Raw genomic sequence first — 26679 nt, forward strand, 5'->3', positions numbered from 1 at the left:
CCATCAGGTGGCGCCCAAGGTGACCCCCTAGTTCACCTAGAAACGGCCCTGGGCTGCGTTTCTCAAAAGTATCGCAAGCTTAAGTTGATCATGGAGACCATTGGCACCAATAGTTCAATGCTTTTGGGAAACGCAGCCCTGCTCAAATGACATCGTCTATATGTGATATCTGCCTACCAAACTGCAAAACATGCTGTCACATTTACTATAGTAGCAAATTCTAAACTCTATGCTTTTTTAAATGGAACTTAATTTTTTATTCATATTTTCTGAAATAGAGTTTTCTATTTGTGGGTGTATATATTGTGACATAATTCAAATGCAATCGCAAAAGTGAATGGAAACGCTGAAATTCATGCATTGCAATTGAATTTCCAATGTCTTTGAAGACGAGCTGCATTATTAACAGTCGCACTTACTCCTAAACTACATTTCAACTAGTTCAATTTCAACCAAAAACCATAAAGCTGCCGAACATCCAGCTGGCATAAAGTAAAAATAGATTCAAGGTTCATTCATTCTAATAGATGTGGTGTCCAGTTGAACAGGATACATATGGCTGTCCTACATAATTCTACAGCGCTGCAGCAGTTTAATAGGAAAAACAGGAGTCTGTTTCTGTAAATTCTGTTAGACATCCTGTTTCTGGCAGAGTCTAATTCTTCCACTCAGCAGAACATGAAACCAATACTTTCAAATCTAAAATGAATAACAAGACAGTGTGTAAATTATGTAACATGCTGTATATCAAACAGATGATCAGAACAGGATGAGGAACGAGTTTGATGATGGATTAACTGACATTGCATTTGCTGTTGTAGGTGACCAGCCCTTTTAATCAACATAAATTAATCCTACATCACAAGAAGACAAATACAGCCCTATAAAATTACAATCCCACAAAATATCTCGTAAAAACTGTCATTTTCTTTTTAAAAGCAAAAAAGAAGAACAAAGTGATCATGCCACGAAAAGTTCCCCTTACAGGTTTTTTTGTAACCCATAAAAGGATAATTCACTTTAGAACAGCAAAAAAGACTTCAACAAGTTTGAGTCCAAACCCCTTAAGATTTATATATTAATATCTATAATATTGTTTCTTGGTTAGGCTATGTAAATGTATTAAATACATTTTCTAAATCTTTAACGTTGTTTAATATGTATTCTTTTTCTAAAGTTTTTAAGGTAGACTGACTGATTTAGTTCATTCGCTTTAATATAACTGTAACATTTTAGATGTTTGAGTGTTTACGAAAGTCTTTCAAACTAAATCTTGTGCTCAGTTGAGTCACATGGGAGGACTGAATTTTTACTGAGTGCCACTTTTGGGATAGCACATGATTCCTCGTATGTTAGGAGGAAATGGTCTTTCATATTAGCTGTTTTCCTGTAAATCTTGAATTGCTGCAGAAATACGTCTTCACTAGAATGCTGGAATTTTCAAATCACTTGAGGATGTGATTTGTGCAATGCAGTGGTCATCTGACCAACCAAAATACCCCTTCAGATGATTTGGGTGGAGAATGTCGCACATGCACGGGCTGGTCACATGATCATTCTCTTTGGTGGGTATTTGCATGGGTTTGGTCAGAGCAGGACATCTAAGATTTACAGCAACCAATCAAACCCTCAGTCCACGCAGAATACAACACAGACCAGTTTCAGGCGATAAGCACAGCAGCATTCTCAAATGAGTTTCAAATCAAACACCGAACCACTGGAAACTCATGTCTGTTTACAGACATACATGTTTGTTTAGGGATGGTACATATACCAGCCAACCTTTGGACACTTGCCTGAATTTACATTTCTAATGATCTTAAAAGTCTTTTGATTTTTGATTTAAAGGCTTATGCTTAAATAGACCCATAACTACCCTCTTGATCAGAATAAATAAAGGTACAGTTCTAGTTTCAACATTATTTGCAATAAAAATAAAATAGCTTTATGCCATGTGACCCACATTTTCGATCAATTAATAAATATAACAATTTATGCATGGAGCCACATTGAAAGCCCCATATCTCTGGGAACCATATAGGGCCTTAAAAAAATTTAAGATAAAAAGTTTGTTGTGAACCAGAATCTAGAAGGATATTAAGATACCTTTAATACCTCGGAGTAATAAGAACTACATCACTGTAAAAAAAAAAAAAATAATTGCGTTTTAGTTATCATAATTTAAAATGCAGAGTTAGAATAACTGCCCTGGGCTGCGTCTCCCAAAAGCATCGCAAGCTTAAGTTGATTGAAGCAACCATTGGCGCCAATGCATTCAAGTTGAAACAACAAGTCACGCCTTTGGCATATAATGCAACAAAACATTTCTTAAAGTTATACTCAAACCAATCACTGTGTACAAATAAAATAATGACCTGTCCACTTTTATAACTTTATTTTATTTTTTTTAAATCCAAAATTATTTAAAAAAAATAATATACTTTGGCTTTGACTATCTTTTTTCTTTCACATGATTTTTATTTTATTATTTTTTTTTTTCATCCAAAAACTTTTGAGCTGGGGACATCTGGTTGAGTTGACACAAAATATAAATTGTGGTTACAAAGGAATCTCTTGATAAAACTAATATTTTAATGAACTATTTATTATATTTTACTTTTAATGGATTATTTAAAATAATGGATAATGAAAAAAGCAGCCAAGAAATGTCCAGCATACATGGGAACTCCAACAATTTGAAAATAGCATCCCAAGTACCTCAAAGTTGATTGGTTGTAGGTTAATCATTGTAACATTTAAACCTACATTTGTTTATTTTTAGATGTTATTATTTTAGATTAAACGATGTTTTGAATACGTATTTACAGCTTTAGAAACATTAAATATTTCAAAATCCATTATAAATATATTTGTAAAGATGATCTATTATACACTAAAACAATAAATATATTTTTATTGACTGTTTTATAGATATTTTAGATCCCTGTTAGATCCTACGCCAACCCCTAAACATAACCACTTTTCAACCACATACAAATATGTAACAGGCAGATTAATGTACAGTGACAATAATTTGTTACAATATATTCATTTATATATATTTTACAGCCGCTACTCCGACGGTTACAGAGGGCGCTGTGGCGTGCATTTGGGTTTATTCCTCACACAAAGATTTGGATCACAGTGAACAAATAAAACTGACTATGTGTATGATTGTTTTATGGTGCTTTTGTGGTTTATTTTTATTTTCTGTTTAAATTCTGAAAACGTGTGTGTCCCATGGCAAACAAAATACAAATTAAAAGCTTAATTAATTATTAAACAATTGCAGAATTGTTTGTAATTTTAACATTTTTATGTTTAGTCTTGGTTAAAGTGAAATTTTGATTTAAAATGCTGATAATGGGCATCAGAAATCACAGAACCGAATGAAACCATCAAATTAGGTAAATGCATCAACTGTGTAAATGTGACGGCATTTAACATTCAACTAATCTCATTGATTATAAATGCAATTAAATGAACTGATTAATTCCATTCATTCAATATTCATCTATTTAATCAGCAGATGTAAACATTTGTACATTTCTAAAGGTGTTGATACATAAAATTATGACGTTTTAAATTCTGTCAATACGCCAATATTGTATGTTTCGGTATCTGTGCATATGTAAGAAAATATAGATACTAGAACCAAACTTTATGTAAGAAAACATACAAATTCTCATGAGATCATGTTGGTTAGCCAAGAGCGGCTACTATGAAGAAACTAAAATATAAGATAGTTTTATGTAGATTTTTAAAATGTTTTGGCCACTAAAATATTCCCATACCTCCATTTGTGTTATTTGACAGTTTTGATGACTTTACTATTATTCCAAACTGCGGAAAATAATAAAAATAAAGGATTTGTTGGTTTGTCCAAACCGTATAGATTACACATACAGACAAAACATGCACATGGAGAAGAGCCGAACTGCTGTTCATATCATGTCATTTTTGTTTGCTCTTTTGATCTTTCCATACCACTAATGAAAAGCAAACAGACTTTAATAAGCCTGAAAAACAAAAGGTAGATTTAGGACAGGCACCTCAAAAGAAAACAAATGTGTCCGAAGTCCCAGGAACAACATGAATACCATCTCATCCTTGCTCCACAGGATATTACTATGAAAACACATCTGGTTTATTACAAAACAAACAACAACAACAACAACAACAACAACGGTACAAGAACATCCTGTGAAGCCTATGTACCTAAAAGGAGAGAGAGAAAATGTCCTCTTTATAATTAAGTAAAATCTGGCATTTCCTTTTAATAACATACTAAATTGTTAACCACTGGGAATGTGCTTCTCTTTTTAAATCTTCGGACATTAACCCACATATCTGTCCACAATGTTCTCTGGCTTGTGGGGGGATGATGGATGTCTGGACAGGCAGTTAGCAGTAGCAGTTAGCTGCACTCAGAGGACATTCATGTCACCACACCCCCTTTATCATGCAGATTTAATCAGCACAGACACCCAAACAGAATCACAGTCTGTTTCACAGAGTATCAAATTTATTGCAAGCAGCTAATGCAGTTTATATATTGCAATTTTACCAAACATGTAGACTTGAGGGATTAGAGATTGTGTGGTCTTATTCATCTATTCTTGTTGGGGCCAGATGTTCCAACAATTATCATAAAATGCGTGAAATCGATAATCCTAACTTCACGAGGAAAATTATTTCTTAATGAGTAAATAATGTAAAAATACCATTCAAATATGTTATATATATATATATATACACACACATACACACACACACACACACACACACACACACACACACACACACACACACACATATATATATATATATATATATATATATATATATATATATATATATATATATATACACACTAGATGATATAAAACTACATGAAAGGACACAAGAGGAAGAGAGTTTTGAATTGAGCAAATGCAGAAATGATGATTAGCAAATGATTGGGGAAACTGTTGGCTCATCAAACATATGTGATTCTGCAAACAAAGACAATAGCAAGAGGAAACATCCTTCGATAATATCCTCTAAACGTATCACTCAACTGAAGATCAAATTACACTGGTGCCTCTAAATACATGAATGAGTCTATCATAGTCTGTGAATGCCAGACTCTGAAAATGGTAAAACCCAAAGACACTTGGTTGAGTACAGATGCAAAACAAAGTATTTTTGACTATATACTAGGGTAAGAAGGGTAGCAACCACGAGGAAACACTGACAGTAAAGACAAAGGAGGGCAGGTGATGGTCATACGGCCAATGAAAAATGACATACTAATATTAAATAATGGGGGTAAAATAATGGGGGCATTAAGCCCATATGCGATCTGTGCATGCAGATTTCCACAGAATAATCACATATTTCTGCAGAAAACAAACACAATTTGCAGAGTTGCATTAAATCGAAGGGAGTTCAAAGTGAATGTTCAGACAGAACACATTCTTTTTTATTATTTTTATCTTTTTATATTCATATTTGATTGAATGAAAAACAGGATTACACAAACAGAACATGCACACACTAAGTCCATTTATAAAGGGAAATCCTTAAACAAAACTAGCTCATGTCAGCCAGACCACAAGCATATAGTATCCTCATCAGCATCATGAAACCAGACATGGGATCAAAGTGGCATTTCCCTTTAATTCAAGCTGAAATTAAACCGTCATCTTTGAGGATAACTCCCTCTAAATGATATGAACACAGTGTGTCAAATCAGTTAATTTCAAAGCCAAAATTAAAGAACATTAAACTGCTATGGTGAATGCTCCAATCTCTGAATGCTGTAAATACGTTTTTGAGTCTGTATTTGGATTGTGAATGCTGGCCTCTGGAAATATTAAAAACCACATAATGAGATTTGCTTGAGCACACAAACACTACACCATTGGCTGTTTCTACAAAACAAAGTATTGCTGAGTATACATGAACTCCGCAAGGGCAGACATTTACTCAGAGCAAATAAATGTGAGCAAGTGGAGGACGATTGCTTTAATACATTCTGATAGCAAAGTCAAAGGGGGAGACAGACATAAGGCCAAGATGTATCATAGGTAGCTACATTTTGTTGTCATGTACTTAAATGCTTTAAAGTCAACATGAAAATTCAGAATCCATTTTACTTCCATAATCATGTACTCAGGATTTTCAAAGAGAGAGAGAGAGAAAAAAAATAGGACATGACTTGTTTGTACCCATTGGGAATTTGTTGGATCAAGAAAAGTGGATGTTACATACCAGAATGGAGCCAGGTGATTGGAGGAGGGGTTGAAAGAAGCATTTCAGAGGCAGAGCAAGTTATTACGTGGACAAAAGTTTTTTTATTTGGAATAATATGCACAATATATCATGCATAATATGACCAGGGACTTACATTATGAAATAATTTCTTATTTCATGTTGACTTTATACATTTTACAATATGGCATAGTCCTAGTGTATACGTATTGATATCTATCATTGATGGATGTACAAAATAAATAAATAAAATCAGCTTTAACATGATCAGTCCATATCAGTGGTGGAAAGAGTACTGAAAAATCATACACAAGAAGAAGAACTGTTACTTATCAAAAAACACTGTAGAGAAAAAGTAGCTATTCTAAAAACTACTCAAGAAAAAGTAAAAGAGTAGCTCATTTAAAAGTACTCATTAGTAGTGAGTATTGAGTACCGAGTTGCAAAACCTATGCCCCATTATAATGAACACTGTATGCCAACTTTAAAATACATCACTTATCTATGATAAACACTACATGAATCTGATTCCAAAAAATAAAAGGAGAAATACAAAGTTATTTTCAATACACTGATCACCATTTTAAATCGTAATGTATGAAACAATTACATTAAAATCAGTTCATGTGTAGGGTCTAAATTTCCCTTAATGCCGACAGAGCGTTATTGTTGTGCATAAAACATGTTCAAACAATGCAAAGAATGCAAAAAAAATGCTGCTTTTTTGTTTGGTACAGGGGCTACATCACGCTTAAAAAGGAATAATTCGCCCAAAAAAGAAAATTCTCTCATCATTTACTCACCCTCATGCCATCCTGGATGTGTATGAATTTGTTGCAGAACACAAATTACAATTTTTAGAAGAATATCTTAATATCTTGATCCATACAATGAAAGTGTATGGTGCTAAAATATTGAAGCTTCAAAAATCACATAAATCAGCATAAAAGTAGTCTAATCCATGTCTTCAGAAGAAAATAAATGTGGTGAGAAACAGATCAATATTTAACTCCTTTTTTACTATTAATTATCTTCCCTGCTCAGTCAATCTCCACTTTAACTTTCACTTTCTTGTGTTTTTGGTGATTCACTTTCTTCATGCATATCGCCACCTACTGGGAAGAGATTAATTTCTAGCAAACATTTATTTAAATATTGATCTGTTTCTCTCCCACACCTGTCACATAAATTCTGAAGTCATGGATTAAACCACTGGAGTTATATGTATTACCTTTATGCTGCTTTTACATGCTTTTTGGAGCATCAAAATTTTGGCACCCCTACACTTACATTGAATGGACATACAGAGCTGAAATATTCTTCTAAAAATCTTAATTTGTGTTCTGAATAAAGAACGTCATAGACAGATGGCATGAGGGTGAGTAAATGATAAGATCATTTTTGTGTGAATTATTTCTTTAAGTAGCATATGGGGGGCCACATTGTCCTCCTTTTGAGATACAATGTTCAACCTTGATTTAGTTCTTGTATCTTTTAAGACAAGAAATAGTTGTGTTCTCATTCTTATGCATGATGCCCAATTTTCTGAAGTTTGTGACAAGTGGAATGTTCTGGTGAAGTATTGCTCTACAAATGTTGATACTTTTCAATCTTTATAAAGGCTAAGCATAATTATAAAATATTTTATCATCTCTACTGTCCTGCTAATTTATTATACAAATTGACACACTTTTTACATTAAGGGCCGGTATTATTAAAACATATTTTTTACAAATATTGTTATTAAAAATGCCACTGTTTTGTTCTAATACATGAATACTTTTAAAGCTACTAAAGTTATTCAGCCAAAAGTAGTGAGTGGTTTTCTCGTTTCTTTGTTATTTTTTTATGATTAATAGCCTTTATATGACATAGCCTACTAGACAGTGCTCAATTCGGTAACATGTACACCTCAAGTCCAACATTTTGATACAAATACGCATTTTGTCCCACTGTTTAAGTTCACTTTAGACATAAATGACTGCGTTTACATGAAATCCTCATCAAGATGGGCATTGGCAGAATTATAAAGTGTATTTAACTGTTTAGCCGCATTAGCGCTCAAACATTAGCCACCTGTCAATCAAATAGCACGCAGCTAGAGTCGTCAGGAAAAAAAAGTCACTCTTTTATCTAGATCAATCAAGCAGTAGTGCTATCGCAATTGATGTAATGACCACTCCTGTGTGATATATAGAAAACTACTCAAAAGTTTGATCGAGCACATCTCTCTTTTTTCCGATAAACATTTAGATAATATTATTGCTCAGCCATATTTATAACATTGCATTAGTCTCTCACAGCAGCCCAATAATCTCAGTGATAGATAGTTAAATTACAGGCTACGTTATTGACACACAGAATCTAATAAACAGAAATATGAAATTTACCTCGATATGTTTCTTCAAATTAGAGGCAGGATTAATGCTGATATCTGGCTTGAGCAAGTTAAACTCACATGACACGATCAAGCAATTGGCCTTTTCCGCTGCAAAAAGCAATTTCAGGTGCTGCGATGTTCAGCAGTAAACTGTTCTTGAGGCATTCTCTAAAGTTGGCGGCAGATTTGCAGCTGCCGTTCAAGTTTTTTACGTGTGATTTGATTTGATGGGAGTCACGAGACTGTCACTAGCAATCATGTTGATAGATAAAAATTAAATCAGGACAAGGAAGTTACGAACACAGATGGTGGAAAAATAGCGCAGTAAAAGTACAGTTACAGCACTTAAAATGTACTCAAGTAAAAGTATACCATTTTTAAACTACTTAAAAAAGTACAATTCTTGGGAAGAAGTAGTTAATTACAGTAACGTGAGTATTTGTAATTCATTACTTTACACCCCTGGTCCATATACATGTATAAAATTCTGCAGTGGTTGATGTAACAAAGTATGGTCTTGTATGCATGCAGCTTAAGCTCTCTGCTAAGCATTTCAGTCTGTTACTGCATTGCCTCTGCTCCCCTGAGGGATGACACCATAGCTTCAGACGCTCTGGTGATCAGCAGTACTAATTAACATTTTTGCATACAGCATATGAAGCCTGAGTGGCAGAAACAGCAAAACTCTACAACAACCATATGCTGGATGCTCAGAGCCAAAATGGCTCACTCTGTTTAACCTGTGTTGATAAACTTAATGTCAGTCTGCATAAACCAAGCTGATCCTAAAGAAATAAAGTGTAGATCAAACCTACAGAGTGGTTTAAGATCAACCATAAGTAAACCTCACCAGCCCCATTCGCAAATAAAGACATGCTCTCGTATTCTCTTATCACTTCAGTGATGCATGCGTGTCAGGAGAGTTCAGTCTTTCCTTGTTTGATTTTCATCGCACTATTCCACTGCAAAGGCTATGCAAAACTCTCAAACAGCACAAGTCAGAAGCCCATGCTAGTCAACCACACCAACAGAGGAATATGTCAGCAGGTGTATCTAATTATAGTCCATTCTTCTACATGAAGTTCTTATCAAAGCTAGAATTTCAAATGCTTCCATGGAATTCTAGAATATAAAAGACACTGTAACTAGATTTGCATTTCCATATGGAAATACCAATGTTTGTAAGACAGCAAATTAATGATATATTTTAGGTAAACAGGTTTTAAGCTTTGGTTTCGTGTAAATGTAATGTCGCATAACAGCCACTTTGCCATTGTCATGACACTCAGCATGTGTATTGTTTTCAGTTGGGTGCAAACAAGAATAAACAGTCACTGTGCAGTAAAGGCAGCTATAAATGGTTAAATATATGCAAGGAAGACAAGATCAATATCAATTCTGTATGCAAATCGAGGTGAGAAAGAAGACTAATCACAATTCAGTATGTGTAACGCTTGAGCAACGAGGAGATGCGGATCCAAACGCAGTTTAAACTTTATTTAATAAACAAACAGGTAAACACAAAGGAACAACCCACAATGGGGAAATAAAACATAAAAACAGTTAACTAAACACGACGCAAACAAACAGAGGACTTGGGAAGGAAACACACACCAGGCTAACATTAAACAACGATAGACAATGACTGAACAAAGAAACAGGGTATAAATACATAAACATGGGAAAAAGGGGCCAATGAACGAACAGAACTCAAACAAGATAACAAGGTGATTAACAGAAGCAAAAGGCAAACTAATGAGGGCAGGTGAAAACAATGACAGAAAACACGAACGCTAACAAAGAGACTATGGAGTTACATAAGGGACTAAAGTGAAAACTAAGAAATGCAAAAGTGACAAAAATGGCAAACAAAAGGGCAACAGTGAAACAAGACAGGGTATACATAACAGTGTGCAACTATTACGATGACTCCATTTATTTGATGTTTTTTTTGTTTTGTTATGTCTGGTTCTCACCTCCCTGTGAGGGTAAAACGGGCTTTCTCACACTACTTTTCAGTGCTGCAACAGACTTTGTCATAGAAAGATGATAAAATGAGCTCCAAAAGGTTTACAACCAAAGATGTCCTTTCACAGATTGTGACTGTGAAACTCAAATAGGTGAAGAAACAGAGACATAGGATACTTCAGAGACAGAGGGACATGTTGTCGGAGATCTACATCCCCATATTTCAATGGATGAAGAGGTTTCAGAAACAGAGGATGCTTCAGAGAAAGAGGGCAATGTAGCTGAAAATTCCGAAGCTGAAAATTCAGAAACTGAATTCTCCTTGGATGATTCAGAGGAAGGGTCTGCCTTAAAATGATCAGATAGCAATAAAGTAACACAGCAATAATCAAGAAGTGTGGGGCATGGAAAACTAAAGATTCTAAAATAGAATGGTCATCTGCACCAAAACAAAGCTGAGGCAGACTGTCATCCTCCAGTGTTATCAAAATGGCTCCAGGCCCAACACAATTTGCTGTCAACTGAGTCCATGACATACAATCAGCTTTTTAAATTTAAATTAAGTTGATAGTTAAAGTTTGTGAAATATTCAATTAAATTATAACATGTTAAAAAATAGTTGTTATAGTTGGTTTATAGTCACAACTTGTGAAAATTAAACTCCTCAATAAAATACTAAAATGGCGGTTAAACGGTTTAATTTTCATAAGTTCTCATATATTTCATTTTTGTTTAGTCTTTGGCAAGCTACAATAAAGTTTTTCTGTTTTTACCTGATTCTTTTAAATTCTGGCAAATAGCATGGAAAACAATATGGGTCAATTTGACCCCTAATACGAAGGGAGGACCTATTTTGTTTTTAAACAATAGTAGGGTTAAGCGATACAGGCTGAATTAATTGCATAATTGCAAAAGTTTAATACTTTGGTTTAGGGGTTTAGAACAAACCCTAACCAGACAACATGATCACACAGGAAGTCGATCTGTTGCTACCAAATGTTCCGTCGCTCTGATATTGATACCATTCTGCTGAATTACTGACAAGCTGCATCACCCAACAGTCACCTTTGCATCAATTCAAATGTGTTTACCTTTTCTTGTGGTGCGCAAACAGCCTCAGAGACACAGGTGCTAGACTACTCCCATTGAAACCAGGAAGTAATCGTGTTCACATAATCAATGATTGGGCTGATTCGGAGGTTGCATTTTCTCTCTAAGATAACATTTTTACTGCACTCACGATTTGGTTTAGGGTCCCTACACACTAGAGTTAACGTTGTGTCAGAGAATGATGCAAATGCATTGATTTAAATGGGGTGGTGCATCGGAAGGACAGAGAGGGAAAACGCAAGGAAGCTCCATCATTTGACCAAAGGTTGAGAACATTTTTTATTTTATTTTTCTCCCCAAATTCCCAGTTTGGAATGCCAAATTCCCAATGCGCTCCAAGTCCTTGTGGTGATGTAGTGACTCAGTCCGGGTGGCATAGGATGAATGTCAGTTGCCTTTACATCTGAGACCGTCAATCCACACATCTTATCATGTGGCTTGATGAGCATGTTACCGCAGAGACATAGCGCGTGTGGAGGCTTCACGCTATTCTCCGCGACATCCACGCACAACTCACCACACGCCACACCGAGAACGAGAACCACATTATAGCGACCATGAGGAGGTTTTCCCATGTGTCTCTACTCTCCCTAGCATCCAGGCCAATTTGGTTGCACAGGAGACCTGGCTGGAGTCCCTCAGCACGTCCTGGATTTGAACTTGGGTGGTAGTCAAAGTATTTACCTGCTGAGCTTCCCAGGCCCAAAGTTGAGAACATTTAAACTTTTGCACCAACACACTCTGGTGTAAGCATCTGTTGACCAATGGGAATCTCAGAGAGGTGGGACTAGTTGTGCTGTGAAATAGGAAAAAAACCCAACATGGCGGACAAACAAAAAAATGCGGTGTATTCATTCCCTGTTCTCTATTATCTTTCTCTCAGACTAAAAAGATAGTAATTATGGAAAGAGAGCCCGGAGAAGAGTTTCAATGTTTACTGGAACATTGTAAAAAAGATAAATATTTAAAATTAATATACCTTCCCTTTGTGGTACGCACCTTCCAAACAGACCTTATGTACTTCCGTGCACCAAACGCTCCATCTGAGCTTTCCCTAGTGTGTAAGCACCCTTAAATTTGAGATTCAGTTAAGGGCATATGGTTATAAAAACATGCATTCTTGTTGACTCATTTACAACTAAAAAACAACTCACTTTTCAACTCGCTTTTGGCGCAGATCAGCCCGTCACAGGAGACAGTAAATCTGTAGAAGCTCTCCACTTCCTCTAAAGAGATCTTCACCAAGCTCCTGCGGTTCTCCAGAGGCTGGAGATCCTCCCCATTCTCCTCCATCAACATTATTCCCTGATGCTCCGTTCACCTTCACCTCCTTCCCTCAAGCATCTCAAACCACACTAATGTACTTACCTTTCTCACAGTCATTCTCTTTTTACTGTCACATCCTGTTTTTACTCACCCTTGCAAACAATCACTCCCTTTTCACAAACTCAATATATCACTTTCTGGCTCTCCCTCTCTGAGTCTCTTCTCTGCCGTCTCTCTCTCTCTTTCTCTCAGGTGTGAATGCTGCAGTTTGGAACGTGACACTGTTGTTTTCAGTCACGCCCTCTCAAACGCAGGTAACGCAACACAACAAAGCTCTACGTGCACATTTGTCGCCCGGCTCAATTTTGATCTGTCTGCATGAGGTCAGATCCATCTGTCTGCATGAGATCAGATCCATCTAACTTATCATCTGTTTATTAGACAAATGAACAACATCTATACAGAAGAGAAAATGAATTGCTTAGAATTTGTTTTCAATTGCTCAGTAAAATTGAGTGTCAACTAAATGCATTAGGAAAAAATAAAAAAGAATCAAATGAGACAACTGATCACATAATGTAGAGTAAGATCTTTACTTTTTATGTGGATTGAATAAATCAGATAAATTGTTCTTTGGAGAATTTGATGTTAACACATTTGAATAAATCCAAAAATGTCTGATTGGAAGTGGCTTTTAGCAGGTAGATATGAAGTTGTTAGAGTGATCTGGGTAGTTGTTTGGTGGATCATTACTAGCCCAAGTCAAAAGAGCCTTACCCCAAGTCTCTATGATATGGCTCAGGTCCCTCCAACAATGAAAGTATCTTAGATTTTTTCAAGCCAGCTGATTTGAGGTACCATTTATGACAATAGCGCAAACCATGTGGAATGAGATACAATCCAAATTTTAATCCAAAATACTTAAGCCTAGTGATAGATAGCAGAAGATATTTGGTCACTCAGCACAAATTGGGGCATATACATGGTTTTTTCTAACATTCAAAAGCATCAGCTCTGGATCAATAATAAAGACTTTGCACTTTTTATATCAAAGCTTGTCTATAATTAGTCTAAACGATGTGGAGCCACAAAACTGAATATCACACATGAAGAAGTCCAATTAAACTTGCATGCAAAGCATAGATGTAAAACAACACAGAGTGGTATCTCAAAGTTGCTGGGAACTATTTCATACTACATACAAAGAAAGTCAAACATCAAAGTGCAAATACACACAGAGACTTAAGCAGCAACCTGTTAAGAGTGAGAGATACAAAAATAGAGAGGCTTAAGATTTACTCACATTTTACGACTTCAGACATCTGCTCTCCAGAATGGATACCGCCGCAATTGTCTTTGTGCCTTGTTTCTGTGAGATTGTGTGTATTGCCTAACCAGTCCACTGTGTAATGCAAAGAAATGCACTTGCTCAGCTTGTTATTGTTGTGTGTGTGTGTATGACTGTTTATCTAATCTGTTTATCTCTTTAGCTAATTATCTTTCTGAGAATCTAAGATAAAATTTATTTGCCATGCCTATTTGTTTCTCGTGCTATGTGTTCCTTAAATACACCAGTCTAGCTCTGTTCTGAGATGCACTGGTTTACTGTGAAACTAAAACTTTAGCATAAAATGTCTGAGAGTGAGAAAGAGAGAGAGAGGATGTGTGTCAGTGTGATCTGGGCACAAGGCCATCCACATGCATCTCAATGATGAGAGAGATCCCACGAGGAAACCACCTTTCAACCCCTCTAACACACACACACACACACACACACACACACACACACACACACACACACACACACACACACACCACCTAAAGTATGAATAACTAAAGTAACCTTTACTTATTATGGCCCCCAAAAGTATTTGGACACTTACACCACACTTAAAAATTTCAAGTGGCATCTGCAAACAAATGATAAACTAACTTCACTTATCTGAGCCTTTTTTGAAATTACATTTAACCAACTGACTCTAAGGTAATTTTTAATGGATGTATAAACTCAGTTCCCTTCACATTTACACAGGTGTCCTATGTTCAACACGTCTTCATTTTGAAAAGTTTACCTTTTTTTTAGCATTGGAATCCTAATAAACCTCTTTTTATGAAATTATCTTCTTAAAAAGTGTGCTTATGCTATATTTATTTAAATTAAATGCCACTTGGTTTGATATTTTGTTATCTAATGCAATGACATTCATTCTAGAGCTGGGAGTTAATTCCAAAAATAATTGATTCTTCGGTTTCGAGGCATTGGGAATCAAATGTCGACTCCTTAGAAGGACTACGCCAAAGTCTTTCTTGCAAGTCAGTCCACCGTCGGCCATCTTTGGAACCCTCTTAGAAGGTTTGATTTCCAGTCATAACAGAGCAGCTCCTATCTACTTGAATGGGGGAGCACCGAAATCTTAAAAATGGCTGGTCAAGATTACAATCAAAGAACGTATTTCAAATCAGCAGTACAACGCTTGTATCATAAATTGTGCTTCTTTACCTTAGATTACACTAAAAACAAAATTCTCCCAGCTTGTATAGCTAATGCGCATGCTCGTTCTTGAGTTGATTGACAGGCAATGTCTATATCTAAAAGGTGATTGGCTCTTTTACCAGTAAGGTGGGACTTCCTTTCTATATCTGTTGACCATTGGGCATTATAGCTTCTTGGTTGGGCATTCCAATTTCTCACATTCATTTTAATAAAAGTGGCCCTATTTAGTTTCTGCTAAATAGTCTCGGACTACACTCAGGGGAATCGATTCAATGTGATCTTTTGTCATTCAAAGTACTATTAATCATAAATTGTGTAAAGTATGTTTAATATTGCAATGTTTATTATAAATTTCACCTCCCATTTTCATTAAGAATAGGGAAAATTAGGCTGTGTCCACACTAATATATTTTCATTCGAAAACAAAATTTTTTGTTTCTTAACATCACCATTTCCCAAATTATATGGTAATGGAGAGCTTCAAAAGTCTCCATTTTCAGTGAAGGAAAACAAAATTGTAGTGTAGATGAGAGGCATGTTTTCAAATGAAAATGAATGAGTGTGGAGTGTGGACGTGGTTTGAGTCTGGAATCGACTCTTCGAATCTGAAAACCTGAAATCTGATTTTGGAACACAATTTTGGAACCGAGCAGCCCTAATTCATACATTATTATGTGTGTGACTTAAGATTTACTTATAAACAAATGACTCACAAATCAACAGAGATAGTCAGCAATTTCTGTTCTGTTCCCTCAGCAAAACATATCCATCTGACAGCAACTAAACTGCCAACACTCTCTCGCTTTTTCTCACATATAACATTGATCTTGAGTTCTCTCACCATTCCAGTCCCTCCAGGAGCTCTTGCGGCTTGCGGTTGTGAAAGGAGAGAACGGGACTCCCTGTAAGACCGTAGCTGATAGGTTATAGAGAAGTTGGGAGAGCCGGGACAGGATCTGCTGTGGGGCGTCCTGGCCCTCCCGAAGAAACTCATGCAGTGACATTAAAGCTGGAGCCCACACGTATTCAAATCAGTCCCAACCAGTCCCAGCTTGGCCTGACCTCACAGAACCAGCCCAAATTCTATTTGGATTAATCCACATTCGGTCCAGACCGATGCTAAAGAGCTGCACAACAGTCTGAACCAAAAAAGACCATTGAAATGCCAACCCAGGATGATCTGATTCGAGAGATCGCTGGGAAGACTACAGCAGCCCAGCACTGGTCTCAGAGGGCTTCTTCGCTCTGTTGGGACCCCCAGAGAGATAGCAAATGCAATGCTGCTTGCAGACACATCTTGTCTCTCCTGTTTGTTCAGAAATAAACCGGCATTCACGCAAGTGTGCAGAAAACACATGCATATTCTTGCAGAGGAGAGGAGAAGGGAAGAGTGGAGGAGAGGGGAGGGGAGGGTGAGTTTTAGCACAAATCCCCTTCTGCTCTGCTAATTACGCACACGCACGCACACACACGCACACACACACACACACACACACACACACACAATCTAAACTCTAATCTCTAGCATTCTTGTGCGCCACTTAGGGGCCAAACTGACTAACTTTCTCTAAACAGAAACAAGAGATAAATAAATAAATATTAACCTGTATCTTTTGAAATCATTCAGTTGCACTTGCATTAACAGAATCCCCTGAGTTTAATGTGATTTAATGTAAAACACAGGTACTATATGCACATCTGAAACATTTCTTTAATCCCAAACAGATTTGGTTGTTTCTTCTTTTTTGTAGGTCTGATTGGTGACCGGGGCGTGACTCAAGCACACCTGAATCTCTTCATGGCAACTTATTTAATACAGCATGCAGTCGTGAATTGAGGCCGCTTCTAAGCTGTTGCTAAGGCAGTTTGCCAGACCTACGCTCCAGTTTTGAGAATATTTTGTTTAGTTTCATTTATTCTTGTTGTAATAAATTATTTTTGGGCCATGTCATCTCCCCTTAATATCGCATCTTTGAGCCAGGTATGACAAGATAGATCAGAGCACGGTCTGTAGTGATAGACCAACATGATCACACAGGAGTCAAAATGTTGCTACTGTACCGAATGTTACAGTAACCTGAAATATACCTCATTTTAGTGGTTCCAATTTCAATAAGCATAGGTCAATTTCAGATGAAGAACTTTCGAACTACTGTAGTTGAATTCACAGCGAGATCATTGTGGATGTAATGCATGATACTTACTACTATTATAACTATTCTTCTTTATGTGACTATGGTTTTGCATGTACATGGACCATACACAGTTTAAGTAAAGCGTCATCCTCTTATCACAGGACTCCATTGTTATGAAACTAATAACATTATACATGTTAATTGATCCACAGAAACGTGCAGAAGGCAAATATCACTATTATTATTGCTCATACTTAGGGTTAGAAACTTTCTATCTCAACTGGTGGATGATAATATGGGTTAAAAACAAGAATTGAAACAAGAATTTCATAGAGCCTTGGGGTAGGCTCTTTTGACTTGCATCAGCTACACACTAAAAAATACTAAGAACACCTTAGTGCAAGTTCGAATCCAGGACGTGCTGAGTGACTCCAGCCACATCTCCTAAGCAAACAAATTTGCCCGGTTGCTAGAAGGGTAGAGTCACATGGGGTAACCTCCTCGTGGTTGCTGTAATGTGGTTCGCTCTCGGTGGGGCACGTGGTGAGTTGAGCATGGATGCGGTGGAGAATAGTGTGAAGCCTACTTAGAACACCCTAGCATCGTGGTGGCGAATTTTGCATGGGCCAGCACCACTTACAATTTGTTTAGAAAATGTAAAAATGTAGTTTACAGAACAAATTCACACACTCACACCACAAATCACATGTCTAAGTTATTTATTAGAAGAGAGAATTTCTGTCTCTTTTTTAAACAGTTATTCTCTGTTTTGCTTTGTTACTCTCCCTGTTTCACCCTTGGCACTGTCTTAAGGGAACACAGAGAAAAGAAGAAAGAGAGAACAAGAGAGAGAGTGTGTGTGTGAGAGAGAGAGTGTGTGAGAGAGAGAGAGAGAGAGAGAGAGAGATTTCCTGCCAAGGTTTGGGCAAAGGCCTCCACAGCATGTAATTTAGTCCTCTAGTTCTCATCATATTATCACGGTGAAAGTAACAGAAGAAAACAGAACTCTCTCTCACTCTTAAAGGAGGAGAAAAGACCCAAATTAAGTTTACGTCAACCACGGAACCCAGTTAACACAGCAATTCAATTTAGAACTGATGAAAGCTGGTGAGACACACACATAATTCATGCTAAAAAAAGAGGTGAAATGTTTAAAAGTATGATGCTCTGTGTTGCCAGTGATGAATTCAGTTATTAATAGATGCTTTAAATAGATGCAAGAAAGAACAGACTGATCACAATTCAGTATGCAAATATTACAATTACATCATCATTGTTGGTTAGATTTTGAATGACAAACATTGCCTAAGCAACTGGGAGATTTTTAAAGGCATATTCCGGGTTCAATACAAGTTAAGCTCAATCGACAGTATTTGTGGCATAATATTGATTACCACAAAAATGTATTATGAATTGCCCATTTTTTTCTAAAAAAGGGGAAAAATCTGGATTACAGTGCGTCACTTACATTGGAAGTGAATGGGGCCATTTTTTAAATGTTAAAACACTCACTTTTTTCAAAATTATAGCCACAAGACATAAACAATATGCGTGTAAACGTGATTTTAGTGTGATAAAATCACTTACTAACCTTTTATGTGTAGGTTATAGCCAATTTTACAACTTTGTTGCCATGACAATGTACTGTCTACAAACCCTAAATCCCTAAAGTGACTGCAAAAATGACTGAAACAACTTTACATCTAAAATAATACATGATTTTTAAAAGAAGAGTTAATGTAAAATAATAAGCTTCACATTTCTGCCTTTAAACCCTCCAAAAACTGGCCACATTCACTTTCATTGGCCACATTCACTTCCATCGTAAGTGCCTCACTATAACCTATATTGTTGCTTTTTTAAAGAAAAGGACAGAGTCTAAATAAAATGCTGTCGATTGAGCTTAACTAATACTGAACCCGGAATATTCCTTTAAACTTTAATAAAATAATAATAATAAAAAGATAGATACTACACCTAAGAATAAAATTATTTCTGCAAGTGGATCGGTTTGGGCCAAATTAACTGCAAAAGTTTAATACTTCGGTTTAGGGGTTTGGGCCAAAACAAGAATGTTTGAGGAATATCAATGCAATGCTAAATCAGGACACTTTATTTTACCTCCAGTTTAGACCTGCAAATAAAATCTGAATGATGTGATATGCTACAGATAGGCACAAAAGGTGACATTCAGATGGCAGATGAGCATGTTGACTTTTCTTTAGCTAAAATCGGTCTGTGCTAACCAAAATTCGCTGCTCCCAGTGGCTAAAGCAATATTCTAAGTGTTATTGGGCGCATGGGCACACGTGAGCTCCAATTTCCGGGTGGAATGTCCAAAGAGGGGTGCCATAAGTGAGTTGTTTTCAGCTGTACAGGCTAACACAGTGAAGAGGAATGCATATTTTATAAACTGAACCCTCCAACCCAAACCTAAACCTAACCATCAGTGGTATTGCGCTCAACAGTAATTGTGCGAACATGATTACTTCCTGGTTTCAACGTGGGATTCGAACCCTGGTCTTCCACACTTCTGATGCAAAACGATCCGGTGACGCTTTACCAGTCACGCAACACATGGAGATAAACACACTTGAGCTGATGCAAAAATGTCTGATTGGAGATGGCATTTGTCAGTGAGTCAGCAAAATGTGTCAGATCCTAGGGTACTGGAACTCTCGAAACAACATGCTGACTTTCTGTGTGATCGTGTTGACAGATGTGGGCCAACATTAGCTCTTTGTCTAGACTATGTATTGAACACCTAATAAACACTGGTGGGTTACTTTAAGGTGGGTTTAAAAAACAAAACAAATTGTCAGACGTGTAAATAATTTTCCTAATCCGTATTTCTGTCTTGTTTTCCAATACAAATATCTAAACATCCTTAAAACAAGATTAATGTAGTTGATTAGCTAAAATGTGAAATAACACTATTTTTCATAGAATATATCTTGAATTAAGCTTATTTTTAAACTCCCTTGGCATTTTTTTTTATCCATAAACCATACTGTATTTTGTTAACGTGTTGATACACAGTTCCCCCGCACGCAGTAGTGACATCACTCTGCTCACATTTAATATATAATTTACCATCTATAAATGTAATTAATGTTAACAAATTATACATCTTTTCAGAGGTCTAAGGGTTCAACATTGATATCCGATCTCTCAGTCACGATAGCAATGCTCCAGAAACAGCAATTTAGTTATTTGTGCCAGGAGTACAAATGAAAACATGCAATATCAAAACGGGACTTCATACCTTTGTTATGAAAACGCGATCTCCATATAAATCCAGTTCGCCACACTTTTGTCAATTGTCCATGTCAAGCGTTCTTTGAAAAACATCCAATAGCACTTTTTGTCCATAAAGTGATCAATCTGAGAAATATTGATATATTCCCCATTGTTTACATGAGATCTCACCTGAAAGAATTACCCTTCGCCATCGTTCTTCAACAAACTATGCAATCTGAGCAGCATTCATGTTGTAAAACTGTATATTATCTTATATATTAGAGTCTCATAAAAAAAAATGAGCCTGTCTCAAAAGTCTATTTTTAAAAATGCAATGTAGTTTTATTCATAATAGCCAAGGAGTGCAGTCAGATTTTGTGTAGTCTTGAAATGTGGAGCCTTAATTTTACTCTGTACACTTCCAGTGATTTTACAGAGAAAAAGCTGCAGGAACCTCATTTTGTGTTCGATCATCTTCAAATTTTAAACGTAACTTCTTTAGACATGTGGCTTTGAGAACATTGTATTTCTGGGTTGTCTTGGCACTTTTATTATTGTTTTTTAGATTATAAAACATGTTCAGCACAAAATATTTCCATTACTATAAATTTCAGCTTCTCTAACTTAAAAAATTAACAACATATATTAATTCTGAAACGTGGGAAATAAAGCCCAAAGTGTCTTCTTCAAAAGATACTACAACTGTGTCCATACTCCAAATGGTCCAGTAAATACTACCATTTAAGTTCAGGTATGTCATTTTCATGGTTTGTGCTCAAAAAGGGGGTGCGTATCAACAGGTTAAATATTTCATTTTAAAATTATACTGTATATTTTCAGAGGTGGAAAGTAACGACTTTAACTGTAACTACTCCCGTTACAGTACTTGAGTACATTTTAACATTTTTCAACTTTTTTTATGTACAAATAAATAATATAACTTTTACTTTTGTTGATTAAAAATAGTGAAGTATTCAACTTCACTACAGTTATTTTTCACCACAATTACAAAGTACAAAAATTACATAATATTTCTGAATTTTTTAGAAGATTTTTGGGAAGAAGAAATCAGTAAGACATAAGCCCTAAATCTGTTTATAAACTAAGACGCACTGTGTGCAGCACTATGGAAGCCCGCAGAGCACAGCATCATGAGCACAGCAGCTTGCATAAACTGCTGCCAGTGTCCTCTCTTCTCTAGCTTTTCAAGACTTTCTGCCCTGTCACTAAACAAGAACTGTAATACTGTGATTTTCTGCATATTTAATTTTATTCTGGAAAGGAGCCGTTCATACAGGTAAGAGAGAACCATCTGAACACCTTTAACCACTGATCAAACTGATCAAACACTTGTTTTTAAGGTAGGCAGTTTTTGAACTGTGTCAAATATTAACATAATGTAGTTTGTATATGTGGGGATTTTTTGTTTACTTGCTACTATATGTCTATAACTAACTTTTTAAATAACTTAGAAAGATACAATGACAATAGTGTCAGAAATTAACAGGTACTCTGGGCAAAAATGACACAGAAATTAACAAAAAAAAAACGAAATTCAAAATATGGGGGCAAAAAATGCCCATGCCCGTGTTTTATTAATACTATCTGATATAGTTACAATTAAGACTTTTTTAGACTTTTCACTGAAAATATTTTTTTCCCACTGTCCGGTTCCTCACACCAAGGCTCTCCACTTCTATCAATCCGCATCAGTTCGGTATTGCACACCTGTGTTAAATTTCATACCCGTTCACCCCTCTTATTCAAAATAAACTGTCCTAGCGGGTAAAACTCTCGCTCACAGTGCTGTACTGTACTTCCCTGCCCAGTGCTGCTGTTTCTCTGTCTGAAAAGCCTCACCTGCTTCATGCCAAAAGTGCACAAGTGATGGACGTTATATAAAGAAGGTATGAGAATTCACAAAACATAATGTAACCAAATGCTACAATTTACTAAATAATAATGTCAATATGTTAAATAACCATAATTTTAATTAAAACTTTATTTTTAGAACTGTAATACAATAATACATACACAGAACCTCAATCAATCATATCTCCCACTAAACAACGTGTGAAATGTTTATTTTTGCCTTTTTTATTTAGTTGGCATGAAGGAGTTGATAACAGTTTGCTTAATAATCTCATTCCATATCTAGTAGATTACTGCAATACCATAGAGGAAAGATTTCCTCCTCTATGATATTGCATTATATAGGTTTTGTAGGGTATGTTAACTTAAAAGCCAAAATACTTGGACATACGTGAATGAGAATAAACCTGAAATAGGAATGTGGTTCAGCCACAAAGCACATTATGTAGTTTAGAGCCGATTTAGAGACATTTAGAATGTTACAAATGTCTATTTCTATTTAAATAAATGTTGCATTATTAAAATGTTCTGTTTGTCTAAGAAACCTCTTGCAGCAATGCAGTTCTTTGGTATTGAAGCAACTCATTTAGGACCTCTGAGGAGTCAGTTTCTCAAACTAGAGACTGTGATTTACTTGTCTTTTTGTTGTGCATCTACACCATCCACTTCCCTCTCTATCCTGGTGAGAGATTATTTTTTCAAAACAGTAATGCGTGGAATCGCCTTCATTTCTCACAATAGACTTTAGGAGAAAATTGAATTTTGGGAGAAATGTGTGCCTATTTAAAAAAAAAAACTAAATTTGACTTGCAAGTTTAAATCAACTTTTAAGAACTCAATACCTCAAATGGGGAAAAAACTCACTGTATTGTGATTTCCGCATGGTAGAGCAACCATTTTCAATTGCTGTAATAATAAGAACATTTTCATGAGTACAAAATTAGCACTTTAGAATGCTTTTGTAAGGAAGAGGTTACACAGTATGTTTCCCATTACTGGTAAAGAAATTTTGTATAAATACCAAAACAGAATTACTCAAACCAGCCCGCCTGGCACCTACAATCATCCATGCGATTATCTAATCAGCAAATAATGTGGCAGCAGTGCAGTGCATAAAATTATGCATATACGGGTCAGGAGATTCAGTTAATGTTCACATCAACCATTAGAATGGGGAACAATGTGATCTCAGTGATTTGGACCATGGCATGATTACTGGTGCCAGATGGGCTGGTTGGAGTATTTCTGTAACTGCTGATATCCTGGGATTTTCACACACAACAGTCTCTAGAATTTACTCTGAATGGTGCCAAAAAAAAAAAAAAACATTCAGTGAGGGGGAGTTCTGCAGATGAAAATGCCTTGGTGTAAGAGAGATCAACGGAGAATGGCCAGACTTGTTCGAACTGACAAAGTCTACGGATAGCCACTCTACAATTGTGGTGAGAAGAATAGCATCTCAGAATGATGAGAATGATGCTCACTTCCAGTTCTGTATATGACTCACGCATTCCTGAACAGTCTCAAATTGCAACATACATCCAATTTGGACACAACAAACATCATCAAACATCAGTGCAATGCTATAAACAGAGATTCCTGATTGCTTAATCAGCAGATATTGAATTAAGCAGGGCTTCGCATAATGACAGCTAAAATAGCCTTGAACATTCCTGCTAAACCAAAAATGGTTTGGCTTGACTCAAGAAAGAGAAATTGAAACACAGGCTGCATTAAATTACTGCATCAACTATTGGCAAAACATTTAACTGTTTATAATGTAGAATATGCAGAATATAAGCAAGATAAGCAAATCTGTATGTCACCTTGAGTTAATCCACTCAGTACAGCCTCTGTGAAAAAGTGTGCATGGCCATATCAACAGCCAGGAAGTTTGAACATGTGTTCAACTCAGTGTAAACGCCAAAGTGTATCTTTATACATCAGAATGCTGAAGGCCAGCTCGATGAACAGATGACCCACTTCTGCACATATAATACTTTTTTAAGACCATGAATCTGAGAAAGGATGTATTTATTATAATGTGTTTGCTGTTGCATTGTGTCGGTGTGTTTTAGCCCTTTGCCACAGGCAGACTGCTCTGAATGTAGGAAAACAGGGCATACAGTAGTCCTCAGAGAAAGAGTGGATGAAGACATCATTAAAACACAGCTAGGGTAACACCTCCAAACAGTAGCGGTTCTAGCTTGTTTGGCGCCCTGGGTGAAAACTGTTTCAACACGCTGCTGCCTCGAGCTATTTTTTTATACATAAATGTAAATGTTCTCAGGATGTGTTTTCAAAGTTCTAACTAACTTCTAACTAAATACCTAAAAACACAGCACTTATGACTAGAGATGCTGAAAACTAGAGAGATGCGAAGCAGTTAAACAGATGCTTCAAAAGCATCCATCTGATGCAGGAGTACACAGACCAATTAAAAATAGTGCAGAAGGATATAGACCAATAATAGAGATATGTTCCATGATAAGAAAATAAAACAAAGTTTTGACTTCTAATGCCTTTTTTGTATTTTCTAAAAACTTTGACAGCTGGAACAATATCTGTTTATGATGTAATGTTTTTGAATGATCTGAATTATATGTTATTGTCTAATATAGCCTATCACACTTATAAAGCTCTGTGATCAACAGCAATTATTTCGAGCAAATAAATATGGTTTACTACACACAACACTAGAAATATCTAGTGTTGCGTGCTGCACTTGTTGGAAAGGATTCATGTATTCAGAGCTAAAATCAACACAAAAGAGTGTCAGCAAATATTTTAAAAGGCAAAGACAGAAACAAAAACTGCAAACACACATAGACACTCAACACACTCCCAGCTCCTCCTACCAATATTGTGTATGATAACGGAGAGTCGTCTGATGAGCTGCTCCAATGAATCCTCTCCCATCTTCACCCACAAGATCATGATGAGCAGGACGCAGAGAACCAGAAGCAGCGGAGAAATGCTGAACTGCTGCTCAGGAGAGGGGGAATCTGATGGGGGGAGAGAGAAAGCCGTCTCTGCTGCTCAAAATGGTGCTGTTGCTGTAAGAGATGATGCAGAAGAAAGAGAGAGACAGAGAGAGAGAGAGAGAGAGAGAGAGAGAGAGAGAGAGAGAGAGAGAGAGAGAGAGGTGTCTCAGCAAAGCAGCTGGGATGAGACAGCAACACACTGACACACACACACACACACACACACACACACACACACACACACACACACACACACACACACACAAATACAAACAGACCCTGACCTACAAACATAGAGCATGCATGTGCTCATATGCATTCCTACACACACACATGCATGATTGCATGACAAACTTCGGGGCTCAGGACTTGACCCTGCAGCAGTGTATAAGTGCGAGTGTGTGTATGTGTGATGTGTCATTTCTATTATATATATTCTGTATTCTGTCTAACAACTAGAACAGTCTCAGCAAATAACTGCACTAAAATCACCCTGCTGCAGACATCGCATTTGGCTGTCTACATGGAGAGAAGCCCAGATATGCTTTTTGGAACATGAGTGCCTCCTTGTGTTCAAGAAGCAGAATTGTATGGCGATGGCGTTTCAGTGGAGACCAGGTGGCACTTTTAAAGGTCAACATAAACGATAATAAACTCACATAATAACAATGTAAATACTGTATTGCGCTTTACTAATGTAACACAAGTACACCCGCATAAACTAAAATGTAATAGGCCTACCATATACATGAGCTAAATATAATGAAACGATATTTGCCCATTTCAATATAACCGCAACAAACATTACAATGCATCTTTTCATCACAATGATCTATTTAGCTGTTACAATGTGTGTGTTACTGTGTGACTAGGTGTTTTTTAATGTATTATAAAACCTTCTAAAGCAATAAAAACAAAAAGCTTACCTAAACTGAAAGGCATAATTCGCATCACGTTCGAACTTCAAAAAGGCGG

At 36.4% G+C, this 26679-nt stretch overlaps 1 protein-coding gene across 6 annotated transcripts in view; it reads right to left on the reverse strand.

Annotated features, from left to right (window-relative positions):
- LOC127651607 (guanine nucleotide exchange factor DBS-like) overlaps positions 1–25760 on the reverse strand; it is a 108034-nt gene extending 82274 nt beyond the window's left edge. For 3 of the 6 annotated variants that reach the window (XM_052137525.1, XM_052137523.1, XM_052137519.1), the window contains exon 1: positions 12868–13039. In XM_052137525.1, the coding sequence (XP_051993485.1) occupies positions 12868–13012 (145 nt within the window). In that variant the 5' untranslated portion in view covers positions 13013–13039. Of the gene's footprint in view, positions 1–12867; positions 13040–16314; positions 16478–25578 lie in introns of those variants that run through there. The other 3 variants (XM_052137520.1, XM_052137518.1, XM_052137521.1) reach the window with 2 other exon arrangements.
- Positions 25761–26679: the final 919 nt, after the last annotated feature.

The sequence above is a fragment of the Xyrauchen texanus genome, chromosome 11 (assembly GCF_025860055.1).
Source record: "Xyrauchen texanus isolate HMW12.3.18 chromosome 11, RBS_HiC_50CHRs, whole genome shotgun sequence".
Classification (NCBI taxonomy): Eukaryota; Metazoa; Chordata; class Actinopteri; order Cypriniformes; family Catostomidae; genus Xyrauchen; species Xyrauchen texanus.